Source organism: Xiphophorus maculatus, chromosome 18 (assembly GCF_002775205.1).
Source record: "Xiphophorus maculatus strain JP 163 A chromosome 18, X_maculatus-5.0-male, whole genome shotgun sequence".
NCBI lineage: Eukaryota > Metazoa > Chordata > Actinopteri > Cyprinodontiformes > Poeciliidae > Xiphophorus > Xiphophorus maculatus.
This window is the reverse complement of record NC_036460.1, coordinates 5,679,838-5,698,798: the sequence shown is the minus strand read 5'-3', so window position 1 is coordinate 5,698,798 and position 18,961 is coordinate 5,679,838. Positions and strand designations below refer to the sequence as shown.

Genomic DNA, 18,961 nt, shown 5'->3' with positions numbered 1-18,961 from the left:
AGCGTTACCATATATCCTTCCTCCATACTGTCATTATTCTGAATTTCACCACTTTTGGACATTTATATTCTATTCAAAGCTGTGAAAACAACTCTGTATTTTTCTCTCTATTTATAAATATCTGCTTGTTTTCTGGTGAACGTGTTTTAGGAAGATTAAAGACAAACATGTCCAAAAGAAAACTGGGGGCATGTATAACTTGAAGTGTAAGTCGACTTCAGTGGCGCCGAGCAGATCACAGAAAGACTCTCCACATAAGTGATCAAAGTCAGACTGAATGTTTTAAGGTCTCAAGTGTTTGAACTTATTTTTCTACACTGAAACACATGCTAGCAGCTTCGTAGCATCTTTAAATGTATTTTCAACAAGAGTAACTCTGGTAGCCTCTACGCATTGCCAAGGTAAGAAATCCTCAGTGGGGGAAACTTTTTCAACTCGTTTGTGGCGTTTATGGAAATCACGGTATCTGGTTTCGAAATGTCTGATTTTTGCAGATGATGCGGTTCTGTTCACACCTTCAACCCGTGACCTTTACGGTTCGCTGTAGCGGCTTGCAGATGTATGATGCCAGCCAATAGGAGTTTATTAATGCAAAGCTTTGCAAAGATAGTCGTGCTTTCAGAGCAAATGCCAGAATGTCGCCTCCAAAAATCATTTTGAGCATTTTTATGCTGTTCTTTTTGCACACTTCAGTGCATTTCACTAAGTTTGTAAGTGAGAGAGAGAAACTAGATGATGACTAATTGTGAAATCCAAATTAAATTTTTTGTTTGTCAAACATTTTTTAAAAATAAAAGTAATTCGCATTCACCCCCCATTTGTTCGACTTAAACCTCAAACATGCAAACAATGCGTTTCTTCCCCTCCTTCACATCTAAGTCGTTTCCAAAACACCAAACTTTGCGTTGATGTTTGGAGGCTACAGACTCTAAAATCCCTGAAACAAAGTGGGTGGCCTAATATTTAAACAGTTAAGGTCAGAAATCAAACAAAACTCTGATTATTGCCACAGAAGTACCACAGTAAAAAACGATAACACTGGTATTCTTCCCAAAAGAAACAAAGTAGATTTCATTTTAAATACTGAATTGTTTTATTTAGTTTAATTTTACTGAACAAGTCCTGTCTGGCAGTGCGGCATTCAAAGTTGTTATTGGAGTAATCAAGGTCAAACAGTTTTACTTTCACAAGTGGAGCATTGCTGCTTTCGCCACACATAAAACTTTATCAGATATTGCTTTGGGATTATTTTATATCTAACAACCACAGAGACAAAAAGTAAGAAGAAAAGAAACAGAGAAAAGTGGGGAAAATCGCAGGTCAAAACAAAACAACCTAAAATCAAGCAAATAAAGTAGCCTGGTATTTATTGTATATCCAAAACTGTAAAGGTGTTTTTATGTCGGTGCATCAGGGCCGTCGTAGATAGAAAAAAAGGAGTACGTTTTTGCCAAAAACTCAGAAATTGTATTTAATTTTAAAAAATTAAAAAAAATTTGTAGAAAATTTCTGATATTGATCAAAATTTTTGTTTTTCAAAATCTTTAATTTTGCACATTTAGTGTATTTAAAAAAGGAGTCTAGTTTTCATTTGTTGGGCTCAATTGAATTAATTTATTTTCAGTAATAAGAACAAGATTTGAGTCACTTTGTTTCAAAACTCTCACTATTTTTAGCCAATTTTTAAGAAAGAATAAAAGCTGATTTGGCTGCAGCAAAGTCGGCTTTTCAGTAAAAATCCAGTTTTACCTTTTGTTAAAACTTGGTTATAAAAACACAAATACATTCTGTTGCACTTTACATTTTCCTGTGTAGAAAATCATGTTAAGAATTTTTACCCTGATTATAAATTAAAAATTTTCGCCTGTATCTACCGGTCATATTGAATAGCAGTCGGGGGCCGCACAAAATCAGTCTAAGGGCCACAAATGGCTCCATTTGTGTCCACACTTTGGACACCCAGGATTTAAAGGGAAAGAAGGTCAACGCCTTAGAAGTCTGGAAGAGAAAAAACAAACTGAGAAACCACAACAACCACCAAAGCAAATTTTCTAGTTTGTCAGTAAATCTCTCTGATTTAAAATAAGTATTACACAGAGAGTACTCAAAAAATGTAATCGAGTAATATCTGTAATGTACTTACACTGTTTGTGAGTCCAGAGCTAGTTCTAAGCTTGTTGTCATAGCAACTCCATAGGAACTGCCTACCAAGATGGCTGCCGGTTACGCGTGTGACGTCACATGAGAAAACTGAGCTGCAGGAGCCACTGTTGGACCTGAAGAGGGCATCACTGGGAGAGTCTTTGGCCAAATGTTGCAGAATTAAACGAGTTTACACAAAAACAAGTTGAGCAGAAACATAAAGATAGTCGTCTTAAAGCTACAGTACGGAGTTCTGAGAGAAGCCTGAAAATTTAAACAAGCACACCTTACAGTTATGATGTTTCCTGTAATGTCAGGCTGGAATTTCAAATGAGAAAAAAAAAAAATGTAATTAAATTTTTATTTTATTTTAAGTTTTCTTGAAAATTTCTGAAATTAATCGCTAAATTTCAGAGTTTTTGGCAAAAAATGTACTTCTTTTCTCTATCTACAATGGCCCTAATATACAGTGGTAAAATTCCTTTCGAGTTTTGCATCTACCATAAATATCAGGCAACTTTATTTGTTTAATTTCAGGTTGTTTTTTTGGCCCAAGTCTACTTTTGAGTCTACCACGTTTAATTTGTCGCTGTGGCTGCGCATCGCTGCTCGTGTATCCGCTGCAGAAATCTTTTTTCAGCTGCTAATTCTTTTCTCCGTGTCTCCACCCAACAGAAAGCTTTAGAAGGCAAATTTAAAAGGAAAGCATAAGAGGAAGTGTTTGCGCTTTGCCGCTGCATAAGTGTGAAACGATCATCTCCAGCCGCGCCGTCATGGCTTTCACAAAGACCTACACTGGAGACATGGTGAGACTTTAACCCACCTTCACAATAACGCTGATTAATTCATCATTTAGCGTACATTTAAGTGTTTTTTTTTTAATCTATTTTTATCTCCAGATAGTGGATTCAGACTATAATTTAAGTCGATTTACCTAATTTCTCATATTTCTATATTTCAATTTTAAAACCAATACAGATTTTTAAAACGGAAACCTAATATTTGTATTTTTTTTCTTTATTTTGCAACTGCAATGCAATATTTCTTGCTTGTTTGTTATTTTATCATTTAAATTGCCCTGTTCCTTAAATGTCTTAAATAAACCTAGACAGGAAAGATGTATGTAACATATGGGATTTATTCAAATTAGCTGTGCACTGCTTGTTTCCTGTTATTTAACCAAGCAACCAGAAAAGAAGAAGTTGTCCAAAGCATGTTGAATATTCAAACTAAATGCGCTGAGGGGTTGATTTTTCTAATATAGCAGAAAAAGAGGAAATAATGCACATGATCAGATTATTTATATGCTTTTACACATTTTTGCATATAAAATGGATGCTGTTTGTTGTCATTTGCAGCTATATGAATGAGCCGAATTAAAAGTAGCAGCCAAAATTGTAAAGATCAAGTTGTTTAAGACGAACTGATTACATTTTATAAATTTTTTAGTTGACAAAGTTTTCTTTTTATCTAGTTAATTAAAATCTTTAATGTTTATTAATGTAACTTTATAAGCAATTCTTCAGTTTATTTAAATAGCACCAATTTACAACAAACGTCGTCTTAATAAAAACTCAACGTCCAACTGGAAGTTTCAGAAAAAGCAGAGAAAGAAAGTAGAGAATCACTGACACAGGAGCACTTTCTACGTTAAGCAAAAAGTAATTCAATGTTGGAGAAAAACGTAGCTAAACTAGGGTAACTATGGTAACCATAGTGACCAGTAGCTTTCTTCGTAATATTGTCAAAAAGAGGGAAAAGGTAAAACACAATGATACAAATCTCAAATGAAGTATAATTTATATGGATAGAAAAACCAGAGGTTAACTGCAAAAGTGGAGAGTAGTAGGAGAATGTAGTAGATGGAAAGTGGTCAGTATGTTTGCCAGGGTGTTTCCACGTCTGATATTCCGGTAGATTTGGTTCGATTGGGGACCAACGTCGCAACATTTGTTACATTTTCAGCTGCAGCGGTTCTTTTTCACACTGAGTGAAAACAAACCAAATCATTTGAAAAACCTGTTCCCCTCCTCGCCTGTGGAGGCGCTGCACCAAGAACCACCAAGAGAAACGACATGAAAACGTCTGAAGACACTGAGCGCAACTTCCTTCTTCACGAAATGTAAACAAACAAAATTGGAGCTGTTGACAAACAACCGCATGCATAAACACCCATTTTTCCCGCTAGTCTAGCACATTTGTTATGGTTGTATTTACCCAGAATTCCCTACGCTGTAGTTCACTTCCTGCTTTTGGAGCAATCTTAGGTCCACTTGGCGTTCACATTTAATCTGCACCAGAGCTCACGTCAGAGTTTCATCACCTCGCTGACGAAAACTTTCGTTGACATCTTGAGAGAGAGAGCGGTTCAGAGAGCGGTTCTGTCTGAACCGGTCTCAGTCAGAGAGACCGAGGTTTGTAGACGGACCAGAGTTCACCGTTTTGGTCCGCATCAGAGTTTGATTGCGCATTCACACCTCCACAAACGAACTGGACTTTCGAGACAAACAAACTACAGTTTGATTAAAGCGGACCAAACAGGACTAGTATGAACACATCCAACTTCAGGAGTCACCAGTAAACCTGCAGCCTGACAGCAAAGATGGACCAATCACATCTCCAATATCTGATGGAGTTTGATTATAACGGGCGAAGAAGAATAATTTCAAAATACTCTGGATTTTGGATCAACAGTTGGCGTGTAACTAAATTTTGTGGATTTCCCGATAGTAATAAATTATAATACTTCAGGCTTGATATACACTACAAAAACACAAAATCTTGCCAAGTAATTTTGGACTAGTTTCCAAAAACAATATCTCAGTAAAAATATATATATAAAATAGAAAACTAGCTTATAAATAGCATTTCAGCAAGTAAGAGCGTGTTTTAAGTCAATAATTTCTTTATATTGATGAAAATGTTGTAGTTGTAGTGGCAGATCATTTCATTTCTAATAAGACATTTTTCCCATGTTGTAAGACTTTTCCATCAACAGTAAGGACTTATTAACTTAAAACAAGCTCCTATTTACGGCTAAAAACTGTAAGTCCGTTTTGTCTTATTTCAAGTGTATTAAGATATTTGCACTAAAACAGGATTAAAAATTCTTGTTAATATTTTGTGTTTTTGCAGCAAGTGAATCCATTGCAGATGATTATAGAAAGTAGTTCTCCTTTATTTGCTATGGATGTTTTGCTACTCAAAATAGCTAAAAATAGCTCAGATGTCTTTAAAGAGGAAGAGGAAACCATCTGGCACATTCAGAGCTTCCGGGAACCGATTTGATAGAGAAGACTGCAGGGTTTAAGTCTGTTTATCTGTTACATAATGACTCTTATTCCGCTGCTGTCATAACAAAATTCTCTTTGTTCTTTATTTCATAGGACAACGATTATGACTCTTACAGCGATGACAATAATACAGATTATAATGAAGACACTTTCACCTGCGATGACGAAAGATTGGTATTCCTGGAGTTTTACTCTGTGTTCAGTCCGGTGCTCAACAGCCTCATCTTCCTTCTGGGTTTGGCCGGAAATGGCCTGATGGTCGCCATCCTCCTGAGGCGTCACCGTCGGCTGCGCATCACTGAGATCTACCTGCTGCACCTCGCCCTGACCGACCTCCTGCTGATATTCACGCTGCCTTTCAATGTGGTCGAAAGCGTCGCCGGATGGATGTTCGGGGAGTTTTTCTGCATGCTCAATGGCGTGTTGAGAAACCTGAACCTCCTGTGTGGGAGTTTCCTCCTGGCTTGCATTGGATTCGATCGGTATCTGGCCATCGTCCACGCAATCCCCAGCATGCAAAGTCGACGCCCGAAAAAAGTGCACCTGACCTGCGCTTCACTTTGGCTCATCTGTTTCCTGTTGTCACTGCCCAACGCCGTCTTTCTCTCTGCCAGGTCAAACACAAACGACTCCTTGCCCGAGTGTGATTACTATCGTTATGAAATCAATGCGCAAAACTGGGTTCTGGCCAACAGGGTCTTGCATCATGTGAGCTTTTTCTTCTCGCTGGCTGTCATGTGTTACTGTTACACCGCACTTGTCATCACTTTGTTCAAGAGTCAGAAAAGCCAAGCAAAGAAGGGAGCCATCCGGCTGGCTTTGCTTGTCACCATTGTGTTTTGTGTCTGCTGGCTACCAAACAACATCACCTCACTGATGAAAACTCTCGTTGACCTGGAAGTCGTAATGAGTGACACCTGTTGGTCCTGGAAAGCGCTAGCTCAAGCTCATGCTGTGACAGAGAGTCTGGGTGTCTCACACTGCTGCCTCAACCCGTTCCTGTACGCATTTGTTGGGGTGCAGTTTCGTAATGAGCTGTTGCATCTTCTGTGTCGTCTGGGCTGCGGCCGTTTTTGCCTGCGGTTTATCAAAACTCAAAATTACGGAAGACCGTCTGTTTCTGATGGAACGACATCAAACAGCATGGTCATGTATTGACTAATGACTCAGATTTATCAAGAGTCTAAAGTGCTACCCAAAGGGCTGGACCAATAAATCAGATATATCTATATGTATCAATAGATAATACATAAAAAGCTAGCCGTCAACCTCTTACGGCTACCTAAATAAGGTTGGTGGTAGACCTGTCACAATAACAAATTGTCCCAGAAGTTATTGTGATAAACAACATTGATGTTTGAGACCATTTTTAACTAATATAATGGTAATAATGGCACAATAATGCAAGAACAGATTCTCAAAGATCAATAAACTTGAAAGGCTAATAAATATTTAACACTGGAACTGGAAGACATTTTGAATATCCAAAATAAATAATCAAAACAACAAATAAAATGAATTATGAAGTATCTGTTAACAAAATTATCGAGTTGAGACCAAAGCACCAGACTGAACACTTATTATTTTTGGGAAGAAAAAGAGAGAAAAGATAAAAACAATAAATCATGCAAATGGAAATTATTGACAGTGTTTTAATTCATCATGCGATTAAATTGATTTATTGATTACTGTGAAATCTGTGCCATTAACTAATTCATTGACTCTCTGGTTACCTAACATAAACAGGTTAAGTAACTAGCACTGTGTCTCACAGCTGCATAAAAGTGAGCAGGGAACGTTACGCCACCAATCTGGCAGTATTTTGAATATTTAAAACAAAAAAACAATCAATAATAATTACCGAAGTCGATTCATATGAACCACTTACCCTGATAAGTTTTCGGCCGTGTTGTCCAGGCCTATGCTACAATTTACATTTAAGGCTCCCACAAACTCAGCCGTACTGTACATATTTCAGTCGCGCGTACTAATTTTCTACGCGGTGTCTAATCCTTACCCAGGGCGAAAGCATTTTCCTCCACGTCTTTTTCTCTGAAAATCGTTAATGTATCATCCAAGTTGCTATGTCTCTTCCGTGAGACGTGCTTCACAATGTGACGTCATTTTGTCCACAAGATGGCGCCGATTCTCATTCGGCGCCATCTTGCCGACGTCGACACTTATTAGCTCAGTGTCACATACAAAACAGTCCGATTTGATCATTGTTTCCCGCCGAGCAGTTCACAGTGCGACCACATATTGCGACGTTCAGTTTAAGTCCGTATTGAGCATGCGCAGACCTCCGCGGAGTGAAGTACGCTAGTGTATGTATGCCTTTACATATGTGGCCCATTAAAGGCACGAAATGGGCTGAAAAGAGGAACGGTAAGGAGTTGGCATTGTATGTAAAATTGTGTACACAGTGGACCCCCGCCTATTTGCCGAAAATCTTAATATTAGGAACAAAATGCAACTTCGGAAACTGAAGTAGTTCAGAACAATGCTACTTGACACACTATTGGCTGGCGTTTGCAAAGCAGCCAATCCAGGACCACCATTTATTTTCCTTGTTGTTGATTGGCTGTACCACCAAGAGGAAATGAGGAAGACCGTAAATGTTAGCTTCCGTGGCAGTTTTGCGATGGTTTCCACTGAGCGTATTCATGTTAAGGAATATTTCGAGTCTCAACTATTACAATAAAGTAATAAGTGTTTTAGAGGAGCTTTCAAGTATTTTCAGATTTTAGATATTTATAGTGGACGGCTGTGGTCGCTAACCCCAACAAATGTCAGGATCCCCTGGGTAGGTTTGCAGAAAAACTTTAGGGAAAAAATGGGGCACTCATATGGGATCCATTTGAGACCAAGTAAAGAGCTACATAATAACTGAATTCAGTCAACCAAACTGGGTCCAACGAGTAAGATGGCAATTTAGGACCATTGGAGATGAAAAGCAGTAGAAGAAAAGTAAATTTCAGAAATTTTCTAAAAAAAAAAAAAAAAAAAAATTTCTGAGTTTGAAAAGTCAAACAATTTCTAGAACCCGTTTTCTCCCCCCAGACATTTTGAGATTAATCTAAGAAAAATTATTGGAAAAAACATGGACATTTCTGAAAAGTTGCAAATTTGCTATTAAAAAACCTCAAATTTGGGATCAAAATGGAGATTAATCTCAGAAATTTTCTAGAAGAAAACATGGAAATTTCATGAGCTTCAAAAAGTAAAAGTTCCCAAATTTAGAAACTCAGAAATCAAAATAAATAAATAAAAAAAATTCAGGTTTTTTTTTTTTAGCAAATTTGTAACTTCTCAAACTCAGAAATTTCTACGTTTTTTTTCCTCAAAGATTTCTGAGATTAGTCTTAAACTCATGCCCACCTCCTTAGCATGAACAGACTACTTAAATAAACCATTTCATAATTATTTAAGCATGTCAGAATTTAAATAGCACTGACAATTAAGTTGGTCTATTCACTTTGTTAATTTGTTTTGGTTTTTGTATTTATTTTATAGATTCAAGTTGGTTTGTCCCTTGGTGTTACTGTTTTGTAACCATGTTCAGTCCAGTAATTTCATAAACTATTGAAATACTCTTTAAAATGCCTTTACATGACATTTAACTTCTGAAAATGTACTTTAATGTATTTTACCTTGTTTCTTATTCCTTTGGACCGGTTGGTTGACTGTACAACCAACCAGTTGAAGGTTTTTATTTTAATTAAACAACCAAATTTCCTCAGAGTAGAACATCGGAAATTAAGCTCAATTTGTGTGAAAAAGTCAGCTACAAATAAATCTCAAAAAGTACAACAATATTTTTAAAGTAATGCCATATTAAAAGGTTAACATTAGGGATGCAATATATATCATTGCTAATATCAGTATTGGCCATATTGGTAATTTTTTTTACATATCTGTTCGATTTAAAAAAAGGATTTGATCATGTGATCCAGCAAAGGATTGTGGGGAATTTAACTTAAGTTAGTGGTGTGGTCTATTTTTTTTCCCAGGGTGTTGAAAAGGTAGCAAAATGTATATGATATTGGTAGACATCAGTTATCAGCTATAACATATCAGTGAATTCCTAATTAACATCCTATATATACAGTATATATCAATATACTCAACATTTCCTGTTTCTGTATTCACAACTTTGTATTTACTATGTGGATAAAAAGGCTGTAATGAACTGTATTATTTGCTTGTATTGTAGCTAAACAAAGTTTTTTATTTTATATGTATATATATATGACAAATAACTGTTGCCTAAAGAAATAAACACAATAACCAAATTAACTCCAGAGATTATTATTCTATTTGTAGACTTCTATTAAAACACAGACAGAACAACTTCAAACAATCACACATTGCATCTTATATACAGCAAGTATATATTATATATTTATATATAATTTATTTTCACAAGTTGTTTTTTTTAATTGGAGAAAAAAATAAATCAATGATATTAAAACAAATAGAAATTTGAGGCACTCCTCTCTTGACCGTCACCAAGCAAATACACAGATTTTGTGGAAATTTACACAATTTACAATATTTTTATTATTTAGAAAATGGCTTCAAATTTATTGAACAGTGTTACAGTGCTCTGAAATTTTTACATGTCTTAAAATCAGCTTCAGCCCAGAAAACTTGGAGATAAACTCAGACATATACGGGATTAACACCCGATTGAAGTTGGCCCCCCAACTGTCTTCAAATTAAATGAGGTTGGTGTCAAAAGTTTGTTTAGCAAAATTTTTAAAATATTAAATGTTTGCAGAGATCATTGAAGATCAACGAGCACAAAAAAAAAATCATCGTCAATCAGCTGTGCTACAAATAATTTAGCTGCACAAGCATAGCACAGTTAATTTGTATCAATTTCGTTTGATTTTGTAAATGTACAGTGGTTGGTTGACCTTTGATGACCTCCGGAAACATTTATGAATATCTCTAGAATTTCAGAAAGAGCTGTTTTAGGGCCTCCGTCACTATAAATCCAAATAAGCTGCTGTGGTTTCTGGAAGGCAAGTCAAAAACTAACATTCGTCTTTTCCAAACGTGCTGGAGCTCAGCTTGGGTTGCTAGGTGACGGGTGGAATTTTGCTGGGGTTGCTAGGCAACAGGGCTGGGCTTCTCTAGGGGTGCCAAGTAACGGGGCAGTGCCTGCTGATTTGTGACTATATTCCAGAGGTTTTTCAAACAGATAATTTTCCAGACGCTAAAAAATATTAACTTATTTCCATAAAGCAGCTGGATGTTTATGTTTTTAAGTGTTTGGGCAAGCAGTACAAACCCAGACGGAAGAATGGAAAAAGTGCAAAATGTGAATTTTACCTACCATGTCTCCTTTAATATCTTTAAAAACAGCATAAACAAAAAATGTTTGCTGCACAAATGTTTGACAGCAATTTCGTTTAATCTGAAGAAGATGTCGAGGGAGGAACTTCACTCAGGTGGGAATAACAGTACACCAAAAACGGACGTTGTGTAAGTATGAAGCCGGGTCAGAAAGGCATATTGGCCATGCCGCCGGAGCCGTAGGCGATCGGACTGTCCAGAGTCATCCCCCGCTGCCTGAGCGGCTGCTGCTGCCCCATCATGGCCGCCTGAGGGTGGGGCGGCCCCACCATGGGCCCCTGGTGTCCAAACGGCTCCCCTGGGATTGACATGCTCCTCTGTTTCGCCTGCATCATCATAATGTTCTGCTGCGTCATCAAGCTGTGCGGGTGCTGCTGCGGCGGCATCATGCCGGGGTACGGCCCCGACGGATGGTGGAGGAGATTGTTGGCCATCATGGCCGGCTGCTGCTGAGGTGGCATCATTCCTGTCCTTCCCATCATGTGTCCCGGCGGACACATGGCGCCGCCGGCGGACATCACCGCCCTCGACCCTCCCATACCTTGTCGGATAACTCCGTGCGAAGGGTGGGGAGGCAGCTGCTGCTCCGCCATGCTCTGCAGGCTGGCTAGATGCGGGTTGCACGACGCACTGCCACCACCGCCTCCGCCATGTTGGGAAAGCTGCTTGAGCAGCTGCTGTGGAGTATGCTGCTGGTGCGGGTTCTGATGAGGCTCGCTTTTGGGGAAATACTGCAGCGTGCTGCTGGGCTTGTCGGACGGAATGATGCGAGACAGATCGAACTCTGGGATCCCCGTCTGTGTCGGCCGAATCACCTCGCTCAAATCCGGGCCGTCGCTCAGAGGCAGTGGCGGGAAGGAGTCGGGCGGGTGCGGCGCACGCTGGTGATGGTGGCCTTTGCTGAGCATCTGAAGCTGCTGATGCGGCAGGATGTCGTCGCTGGGCTGGGGAAAGTTCGGCGGCATTCCTCCGATCGGAGAGTGCATGGGCGGCTGCATACGAGGAAAACCCGCCGACAGCGGCGACGCGCTGCTGGGGCCCATCCCGTCAGGCGCGCCGCCTCCCATGATGACCGAACTCATCGCTGGCATGCCCAGTTCAGGCCCAGGGGCATCATGGGACAGATGCTGCTGGCCTTGGCTGACCAGACCCATCGGGCTCTGAGGCTCGTTCTGGGGTCCGATGGAGCCTTGACAGTTCAGCATCTGAGACATCTGGGCGTTCGCCATGTTTCCTGGAGAGGAAGAGGAGAAAACATGGACGACAAAACAAATGAGTTTACTTAATTCACTCAGTTTAAGCAGTGAACAGAGTGCATTTTCTTAATCTAATATGCAAAATGTACATATTTTTGTGCAGTTTTGCCTTAATTACTGCTTTGAATTTGTTTTTCAGGTAATGAAATTACTCATTTTTGAGTCTCCACTTCAGTTCATGATTAATCAATTACTAAATTGGTTGACGATTATTGCAACACCCGATTAATCGAATCAATCTCGATTAATTTCAACCATAAACATTCCTGACTTGCAATTGGCTTGCAATAATCGAGCAAATTAATCGGTTATTAATCCAATTAATCATGATTAATTATTTCAGCCTTAAATATTTCTCTGGACTAAATTAAAATGATTTTATTTAATCCAGTTAAAGATTGATCAAATACTAAATTGGTTGATGATCATTGCAATAATCAATTAATCTTGATTAATCCAATTGATCGTTTCAGCCCTAAATATATATATATATATTTTAAATGGTTTAATTTAATCCTTATTTAATATTCTATTTATGAGAGGATATTGGGGTTTTATCTGTCAGCCATAGTTATATAGCAGTCTGTGTAATGAATGAGTTTCACTTTTTAAATTGAATCATCACAAAAACGTTTTGTTTTGATATTTCTTAAATACTGATGTGTAAATGTTCATTTTGTTTCTGTTATGGGTAGGCCTGTCGCGATAAACGATAAATCAATTAATCGTACGATGAATTAAAGCTATCGACCTCATTTTCATTATCGGTATTAGCGTCTCTTCCGGCCTTTTCCTCTTTATGTTGATGACACTGAATGAAAAAAGGCTCAACTCCAGTGTTCCCCACTGACCCTCCCTTCCTCATTTCCTTAGTGTAAAGCCCAGCCCACTCTATACGATATTAGAGCTGTTGGCCGATTGTCGGCCCATTTTCAAAACCTGAGCGACCACAAACTAGCCGACAGAAATCCTAGGTATAACGGTTCGATCGGGTTCGGACCTGCCGTGTGGTGTCCAACAATGGGCACAAAATAATGGCTACAAGTCCACTTAACTAATTTTAAAACCAAGCATTAATCAATGCTTTACTACAATCTACCTGCAATGCATGTGGCTAGTGTCAGTCCTGACTGAATGAAAATCATTATAACCTATTTATGTCACGTTAATGAAAGTTACCGGGTTTATCAACTGCGGTAGCAATTTCGCTCCAACTCCTCCTCTTGTCATTTCTATATTCTTTGCATGGTGTCAGCTGTTTGGGATTCCCCTCCGTAATTTCCCCTCAGAAAACACGGAGGAGAATCCACGCTTTCTGATTCAGCCCAGAAATTCAGCACATTCAACAGGCTGCCTTAAAGCTCCCAGTCGGGGAAAACCCCTGATTTGGATCAGAGCGGCATCGAGGATCTACCATAACACACCACAGGATGATCGGTTATGAAATCGCAAACGATAATCTTAGAACGGCGGACGTTCTATCAGGGCAAAAAAATCGAGTAGTGTGAACTATTGCATCAGGTAGTCGATGTGCCCATCTTCTCTATTTAAATTGAATTATTACTGAAGGGCAATATAGTATACAGACATCATAATCTGCCCTCTTTTGGTTGAATGCAGTATTTATTTCCACTTTGGTTTTATGTTGTTTAGATTTCATTCAAGTAAATTTTTTATTAATGGAGACTGAGAATCCATTTTATTTTTGTTTTTGGTTGTTTTGTTTATTTTGTTTATCAGTTCCAGTGTTAAATGTTCTTTTGAAAATAAAGTGTATCCATCTTTGGCAGGAAATCACATGCATTATTACCTCATTTCCATTAAATCAGTGTAAAAAGGTCTTCGAACAATATTATCGTTTATCGCAATAATTTTTGAGACAATTAATCGCTCAGCAAAATCTGTTATCGTGACAGGCCTAGTTATGGCATCTTCATACCTCCAATAGTGACACCAGACAGAAGAGGTCGATCAGACAGCATCTCGTCGTCAGAAGTGGCAATTGTTTTGATTGCATCGTGGTAGAGCGGGGTCGAACTGGGGACGGCGTACTTCGACATCTGAGACATGATGAGGGATAAAGGATTCTGGGATGGCGTCGCACCCGGGGAGGAAGTGAAGGGCATGCTGGCATTCATAGAAGCTGGTTGGCTAAGGGGCGTTGAGCTGGAACTTCTTGGAGGATGGGGCTGTCCTGCAAAATATACAAAAAAAAGTTATTAGTAGCAGAGTTTCGTCTAAAAGAAACAAATGTTGAGGCCTGAAATCTGAGTGTAGTGATGAACTCAGGTCTGAACCTTCAGAGTCACATAAAGACAGTTACAAAGTCAGCCTTCTATCACCTTTACCTAACCCTATCACAAACATTTCCAGGATTAAAGGACTAATGTTCCAGCAAGATCTAAAGAAAGTCATCCATGCGTTTATCTTTAGAAGCATTAATTACTGCAATAGTGTCTTCACAGGTCTGCCTAAAAAAAAAAAAAAGTTCAGCTAATCCAGAATGCTGCTGCTTGTGTTCTCATTAAAACCAGGAAGATAGAGCACATAACCCCAGTTCTAAAATCCATACACTGGCTCTCTGTAGCTCAGAGGATAGACTTTAAAGGGGAGCTTTTATCCAGAATTCACATTTTACACATTTTTGTGCTTTCATTTGGGTTCCTGGGCCGCGTGGCCAGCAGCAACTTATTTGAATTTAAAGTGACAAACCTATTAGGGCTGAAGCGATTCCTCGAAAGATGCAAGTACCTCGATTATTAAAATTCCTTGACCTAATTACCTAATTTTCCTTGAGGAAAATTTACGCACCGTGTTCCCGGCCGGAACATGGTGCGCCCTGGTCTATTTTCTGCCTCCCACTCCCCACCTCACGGCGACATTTCCCGTATTCTCAAACCCAAAGCTTGACAGGTATGGGGCAAGGTGAGAATTCATCTATTACACTCACTGAAGATGAACAGATAAACTAAAAGCTAGAACATAGACATTTTTTATAAGCGTATTTGTGAGCCTGCCTCTTTAACTTTAAAGTGAATATAATTTCAGATCTTTGTATAACTTTTCTTCAGGTTAACTTAGAAAGTGAGCTATTATTGTTACAGGTTAGTTTTCTAAACTACAGAAAAGTAACTGTTAAGGATGCTCAAAAATGAAAAATTGGACTGATATTGATATCCGATAGTAACCCTGGTGTTGTGCCAGATTTACCAATATTTTGTTTTGTAAAATTTTTTAATCCGATTCTCCTGGTTCTGTTTTGCTCTGCATCCCCAGAACCAAACACGGAGAAGCAGCATTCAGCTTCTATGCACCACAAATCTGGAACAAACTCCCAGAAAACCAAAAACTGCTGAAACACAGAGTTCCCTCTTAAATGAAGGCTAAACACACACCTGTTTAGAGGTGCTTTCGATTAGCAGTTAGTGGAGCAGTAATCAACATATTTGATATGCATTTGCTTGATGATAGCATTTGACAAGATGTAATGTTCATTGCTTGACTGTATGATGTTTTTATGGTGTAAAGCACTTTGAACTGCCTTGTTGCTAGAATGTGCTATGCAAATAAACTTGACTAAAGTGTACCTGCTTCAGTAGAGCCGTTTCCTCCATTGCCGAGGGGCTTTCCACCGGTCGGACCACCGGGACTTGGAAGAGCAACCTTAGGCGACGTCCAGCCGGGAGAACCAACAGCCATAGCCGGAGACTTAAGCTGCCCTGGAGAAGCCGACGGAGAGTGCAAGCCGAGGTTGGAGGACGCCATTAATTGAGGAGACTTCAAGGAAGAAGAGCAGGGAGTTCCCGCTCCGGACGCCGGGGGGAAACCGGGGTGGTGCCCGGCGTTAGACAGTGGCGACTTCAGCCCTGGAGCGGACGGAGAAGGCAAGAGAGGAGATGGCTCTTGATTGAGGGATGGCGACTTGAGTTGGTGAGGCGGAGGCACTGATGGAGAGGCGAGGGAGTTAACGCTGACAGACATTTCAGGGGCGTTCCTGGAAGCAAGATCCGCTCCTCTAAGGCCTTCGGTTTGAGGCAAATGGCTGAGCCGAGACGTAGCTCCGAGCTGATTGGGTCCAGGCTGGTCAGGGCCGAACATCTCAGGGCCAGGTTGTTGAAGAAACGACCCGTCCACCTGTCCTTCAGGGTAGGGACCTTGACTCGGGAACTGGAAGGGCCCGTCGGGTCCAGGCATCATCCCCTTATTCCCACCTCTTCCGCTGATTTCTCCAGGACCAAACATATCTGGTAAAGGCCCCCCTCTGAGCCTTTGTGACATCATCATCTGCTGCTGCTGAAGGGTCATCTGAGGGTTCATTCCCATTGGGATATTGCTGCCTAAAGGGGAATCCACCAAGTCTCTCATTGGATGACACGCTCCAGGTGACCCCATGATCTCCCTTGAACCGGGAAAATCCATTGGATCAACCCGACCAGACGGCGGGCCTCGCACCATTACTAAGTTGGGGAAATCTGCACCCCCGAACCCATCCATTATTCTTGGCCCCATGTTCCCCTGCTGCTGCTGTTTAGCCAATCGGTCTAGCTCAAACCTGGACACCTGCATTTGCCGTTTCTCCATGATCCGGAACATTTCCTCGCGCGCTAAAAGCTCAGCATCGTCTTGAAAGTGTTGGGGAGCTCCACCGGGGTAACAGCCATGAAAGGGACCACCACCACCACCGCTGTTTGGAACGTCTTCCAGCCAGATCATCCCGGGTCGGATGGGTCTCTGAGGTCCTAGACCCTCTAAGGATCCGGGGAAACCCCCTCCACCTGGCTGCCCTCTCTGGATCTGACCCAGGAACCGAGGGCCCCGTGGCCCTTCCGGGTGCATTTCAAACACTTTCCCATTCCCACCGATTCCCCGTCGCATCAAATTCCCAGAATCCCACTGCTGGTCTCCAGGTTTATTGTGGTAGGGAGGAGGTGGCCCTCTAATCATCATCGGGGCCCCATGCATGCCAGCCTCAGGAATCATTCTAAAGTGCTGCGGGGGTCCAGGGTGCTCAATCTCATGCTGCCGCCTCTTTTCCTGGTAGTACTCCTCCTTAAGCTTCCTCCACGCCATCTGCTCCCGTGTGAGCCCCTCCGGCCCCATCAGGGGCGCCATGTTGTCAACAGGCGAGTGCATCTGGTGATGCAATGGCGGCGGGAGGTTGTGGTGAGAGTCTAAACGCGGGTTGTCAAGAACTGCCCCACCGAGAGATTGCGTTTGGGAAATCATGGACTGGAGAGGCTCTTCGTACTTTTTTGGCAACATGCTAGCGTTAGCACAATTCCCAGAGGCGTTCGTACCAATTTCACCATCCTCAGCGCCACTCCTGTCTGTATTATTCAAGTTGGTTGGGTTGTTCGCACTGCCGCAGCTTGGGCCTCCCGGTTCTCCACTGCGCAGAAGCAGCCGCTCTATGTCTCTCAGAGTCTGCAAAGAGCGCTCTCTGTGTTCGAGTTGCTCCTTGGAAAGACAATCCATGTTCCTACTGCCTTTCTGCAGCGCATCACCCTGCAGATGAGCGGACAGGATGCTGGCGCCTCCAGATGGAGAGGAGGCAGCACCCGAATCAGCACCGCTAATTGACTCTCTAAGTCCTCCACCTGTCCTTTGGGGGGCACCGTTGTTACTGCTGGGAGCCCCGGCAGGTCTGACCTGACCAGACTCGCTGTCAGAGTGTCCGGCTGATGACGGACCTCCGACTCCGGCGGAGGCTGGCCGCGGTGTTCCGCTTTGGGACTTGGGGGTTCCGGTTAACGGAGAGCAGCTGGAGTTGACCTTCTCAGGGAGGTTAGGGAGCTTCCCTTGTTGGTAGCCCTGCAGCAAAGAAAACAAACATTAAAACCTAACAAACTGGAATGCACACCCTGTTAACAAATATTTTAACTTCACAGACCACACTGCAAAAACACAAAATCATACTGAGTATTTTAAATTTAGTTTCTAGTAAAAATATCTTAAAAGTTACCAAGTTCAAGTTAACACAAATACTTCATCTTACAGCTGCTTAGCTGTTCTTATTGTTTTATTGCCTTTTTCATATTTTACTGTACCCCTATTATGCATTTTATTTACCGGTATTCTTGTTTGCGTTTAACTTGTGAAGCACTTTGTGCAGCTTGAGCTATTGGAAATGTGGTATATAATAAGTTTGACATTGACAAAATATAAGAGCTTGTTTTAAGTAAATAATTCCCTAATATTAATAAGAAAGTACTAGTTCAACTGGCAGACTATGGGAAAAATATCTTGTTACAAGTAAAAGAATCTACCAGTGAAACTAGTTTTTTAAAATCAATTATTAATTAAGGAATTATTGACATAAATCAAGCTCTTAAAAGTTACTTGTAAGTTAGTTTTGCCTTATTTCAAGTGTAATGCAATATTTGCACTAAAAATTTGAAAAAAATCTTTGGTAAGATTTTATGTTTTTGCAGTGTAATGAATTAAAGCGACAAATTGGATTCCAGAGGAAGAGATGAGATTTTAGCGGTACCAGACCACTGAAAGTAGATTTAAAATTCAGTGGTGTTTTCATATTCCCACAATCAGAGTAAAAGTCCATTTGGCAAAACAAAACATTAAAGCCTTCCTTTATTTATTTATGTCTTCTTTAAGTTTTTTTTTTTTAATAAAACAGGAACAGAAACAAGTGATAAACTTAGGTTTACCAATCATCCATCACACACATTTTGCAGCTGTTGTCTTTTAGATAGTCTCACATTTACATTCTGATTAACAAAATAAACTCATAAAAATAAAGTTTCGGTTTCTGACCTGCTCCAACTTGGAGTTTGGAACATTTTGCTGGTGAAAGCGAAGGATTGAATCACTTTGTCCCTTCATCACTGCCTCAGCAGCGCTGTTGAAAAAAACAAATAAATGAACTTATTAATGCTGTATACATGGTTCATA

General features: G+C 40.5%; 2 protein-coding genes across 3 annotated transcripts in view; one reads left to right on the top strand and one right to left on the bottom strand.

Moving 5' to 3' along the window:
- The first annotated feature begins 2,862 nt into the window (after positions 1–2,862).
- cxcr5 (C-X-C motif chemokine receptor 5) lies at positions 2,863–6,806 on the top strand. The gene is made up of 2 exons (XM_005796898.2): positions 2,863–2,948; positions 5,529–6,806. Exons 1-2 carry the CDS (start codon positions 2,916–2,918, stop codon positions 6,591–6,593), a joined length of 1,098 nt encoding a protein of 365 aa, XP_005796955.1. The 5' UTR covers positions 2,863–2,915; the 3' UTR covers positions 6,594–6,806.
- Positions 6,807–9,727: 2,921 nt separating this feature from the next.
- bcl9l (B cell CLL/lymphoma 9 like) overlaps positions 9,728–18,961 on the bottom strand; it is a 43,157-nt gene continuing 33,923 nt past the window's right edge. For both annotated transcript variants that reach the window (XM_023351209.1, XM_023351210.1), the window contains 4 exons: positions 18,824–18,908; positions 15,640–17,863; positions 13,992–14,246; positions 9,728–12,030 (listed from right to left, as the gene is read on the bottom strand). In XM_023351209.1, coding sequence (XP_023206977.1) covers positions 10,943–12,030; positions 13,992–14,246; positions 15,640–17,863; positions 18,824–18,908 — 3,652 coding nt within the window. In that variant the 3' untranslated portion in view covers positions 9,728–10,942. The remainder of the gene's footprint in view (positions 12,031–13,991; positions 14,247–15,639; positions 17,864–18,823; positions 18,909–18,961) is intronic.

Excerpts from the sequence above, each read along its gene's own strand:
- cxcr5 (XM_005796898.2), top strand. The coding sequence starts at position 2,916 with ATGGCTTTCACAAAGACCTACACTGGAGACATG. Across the intron at positions 2,949-5,528 it reads AGACCTACACTGGAGACATG|GACAACGATTATGACTCTTA; the intron begins GTGAGACTTTAA and ends TTTATTTCATAG.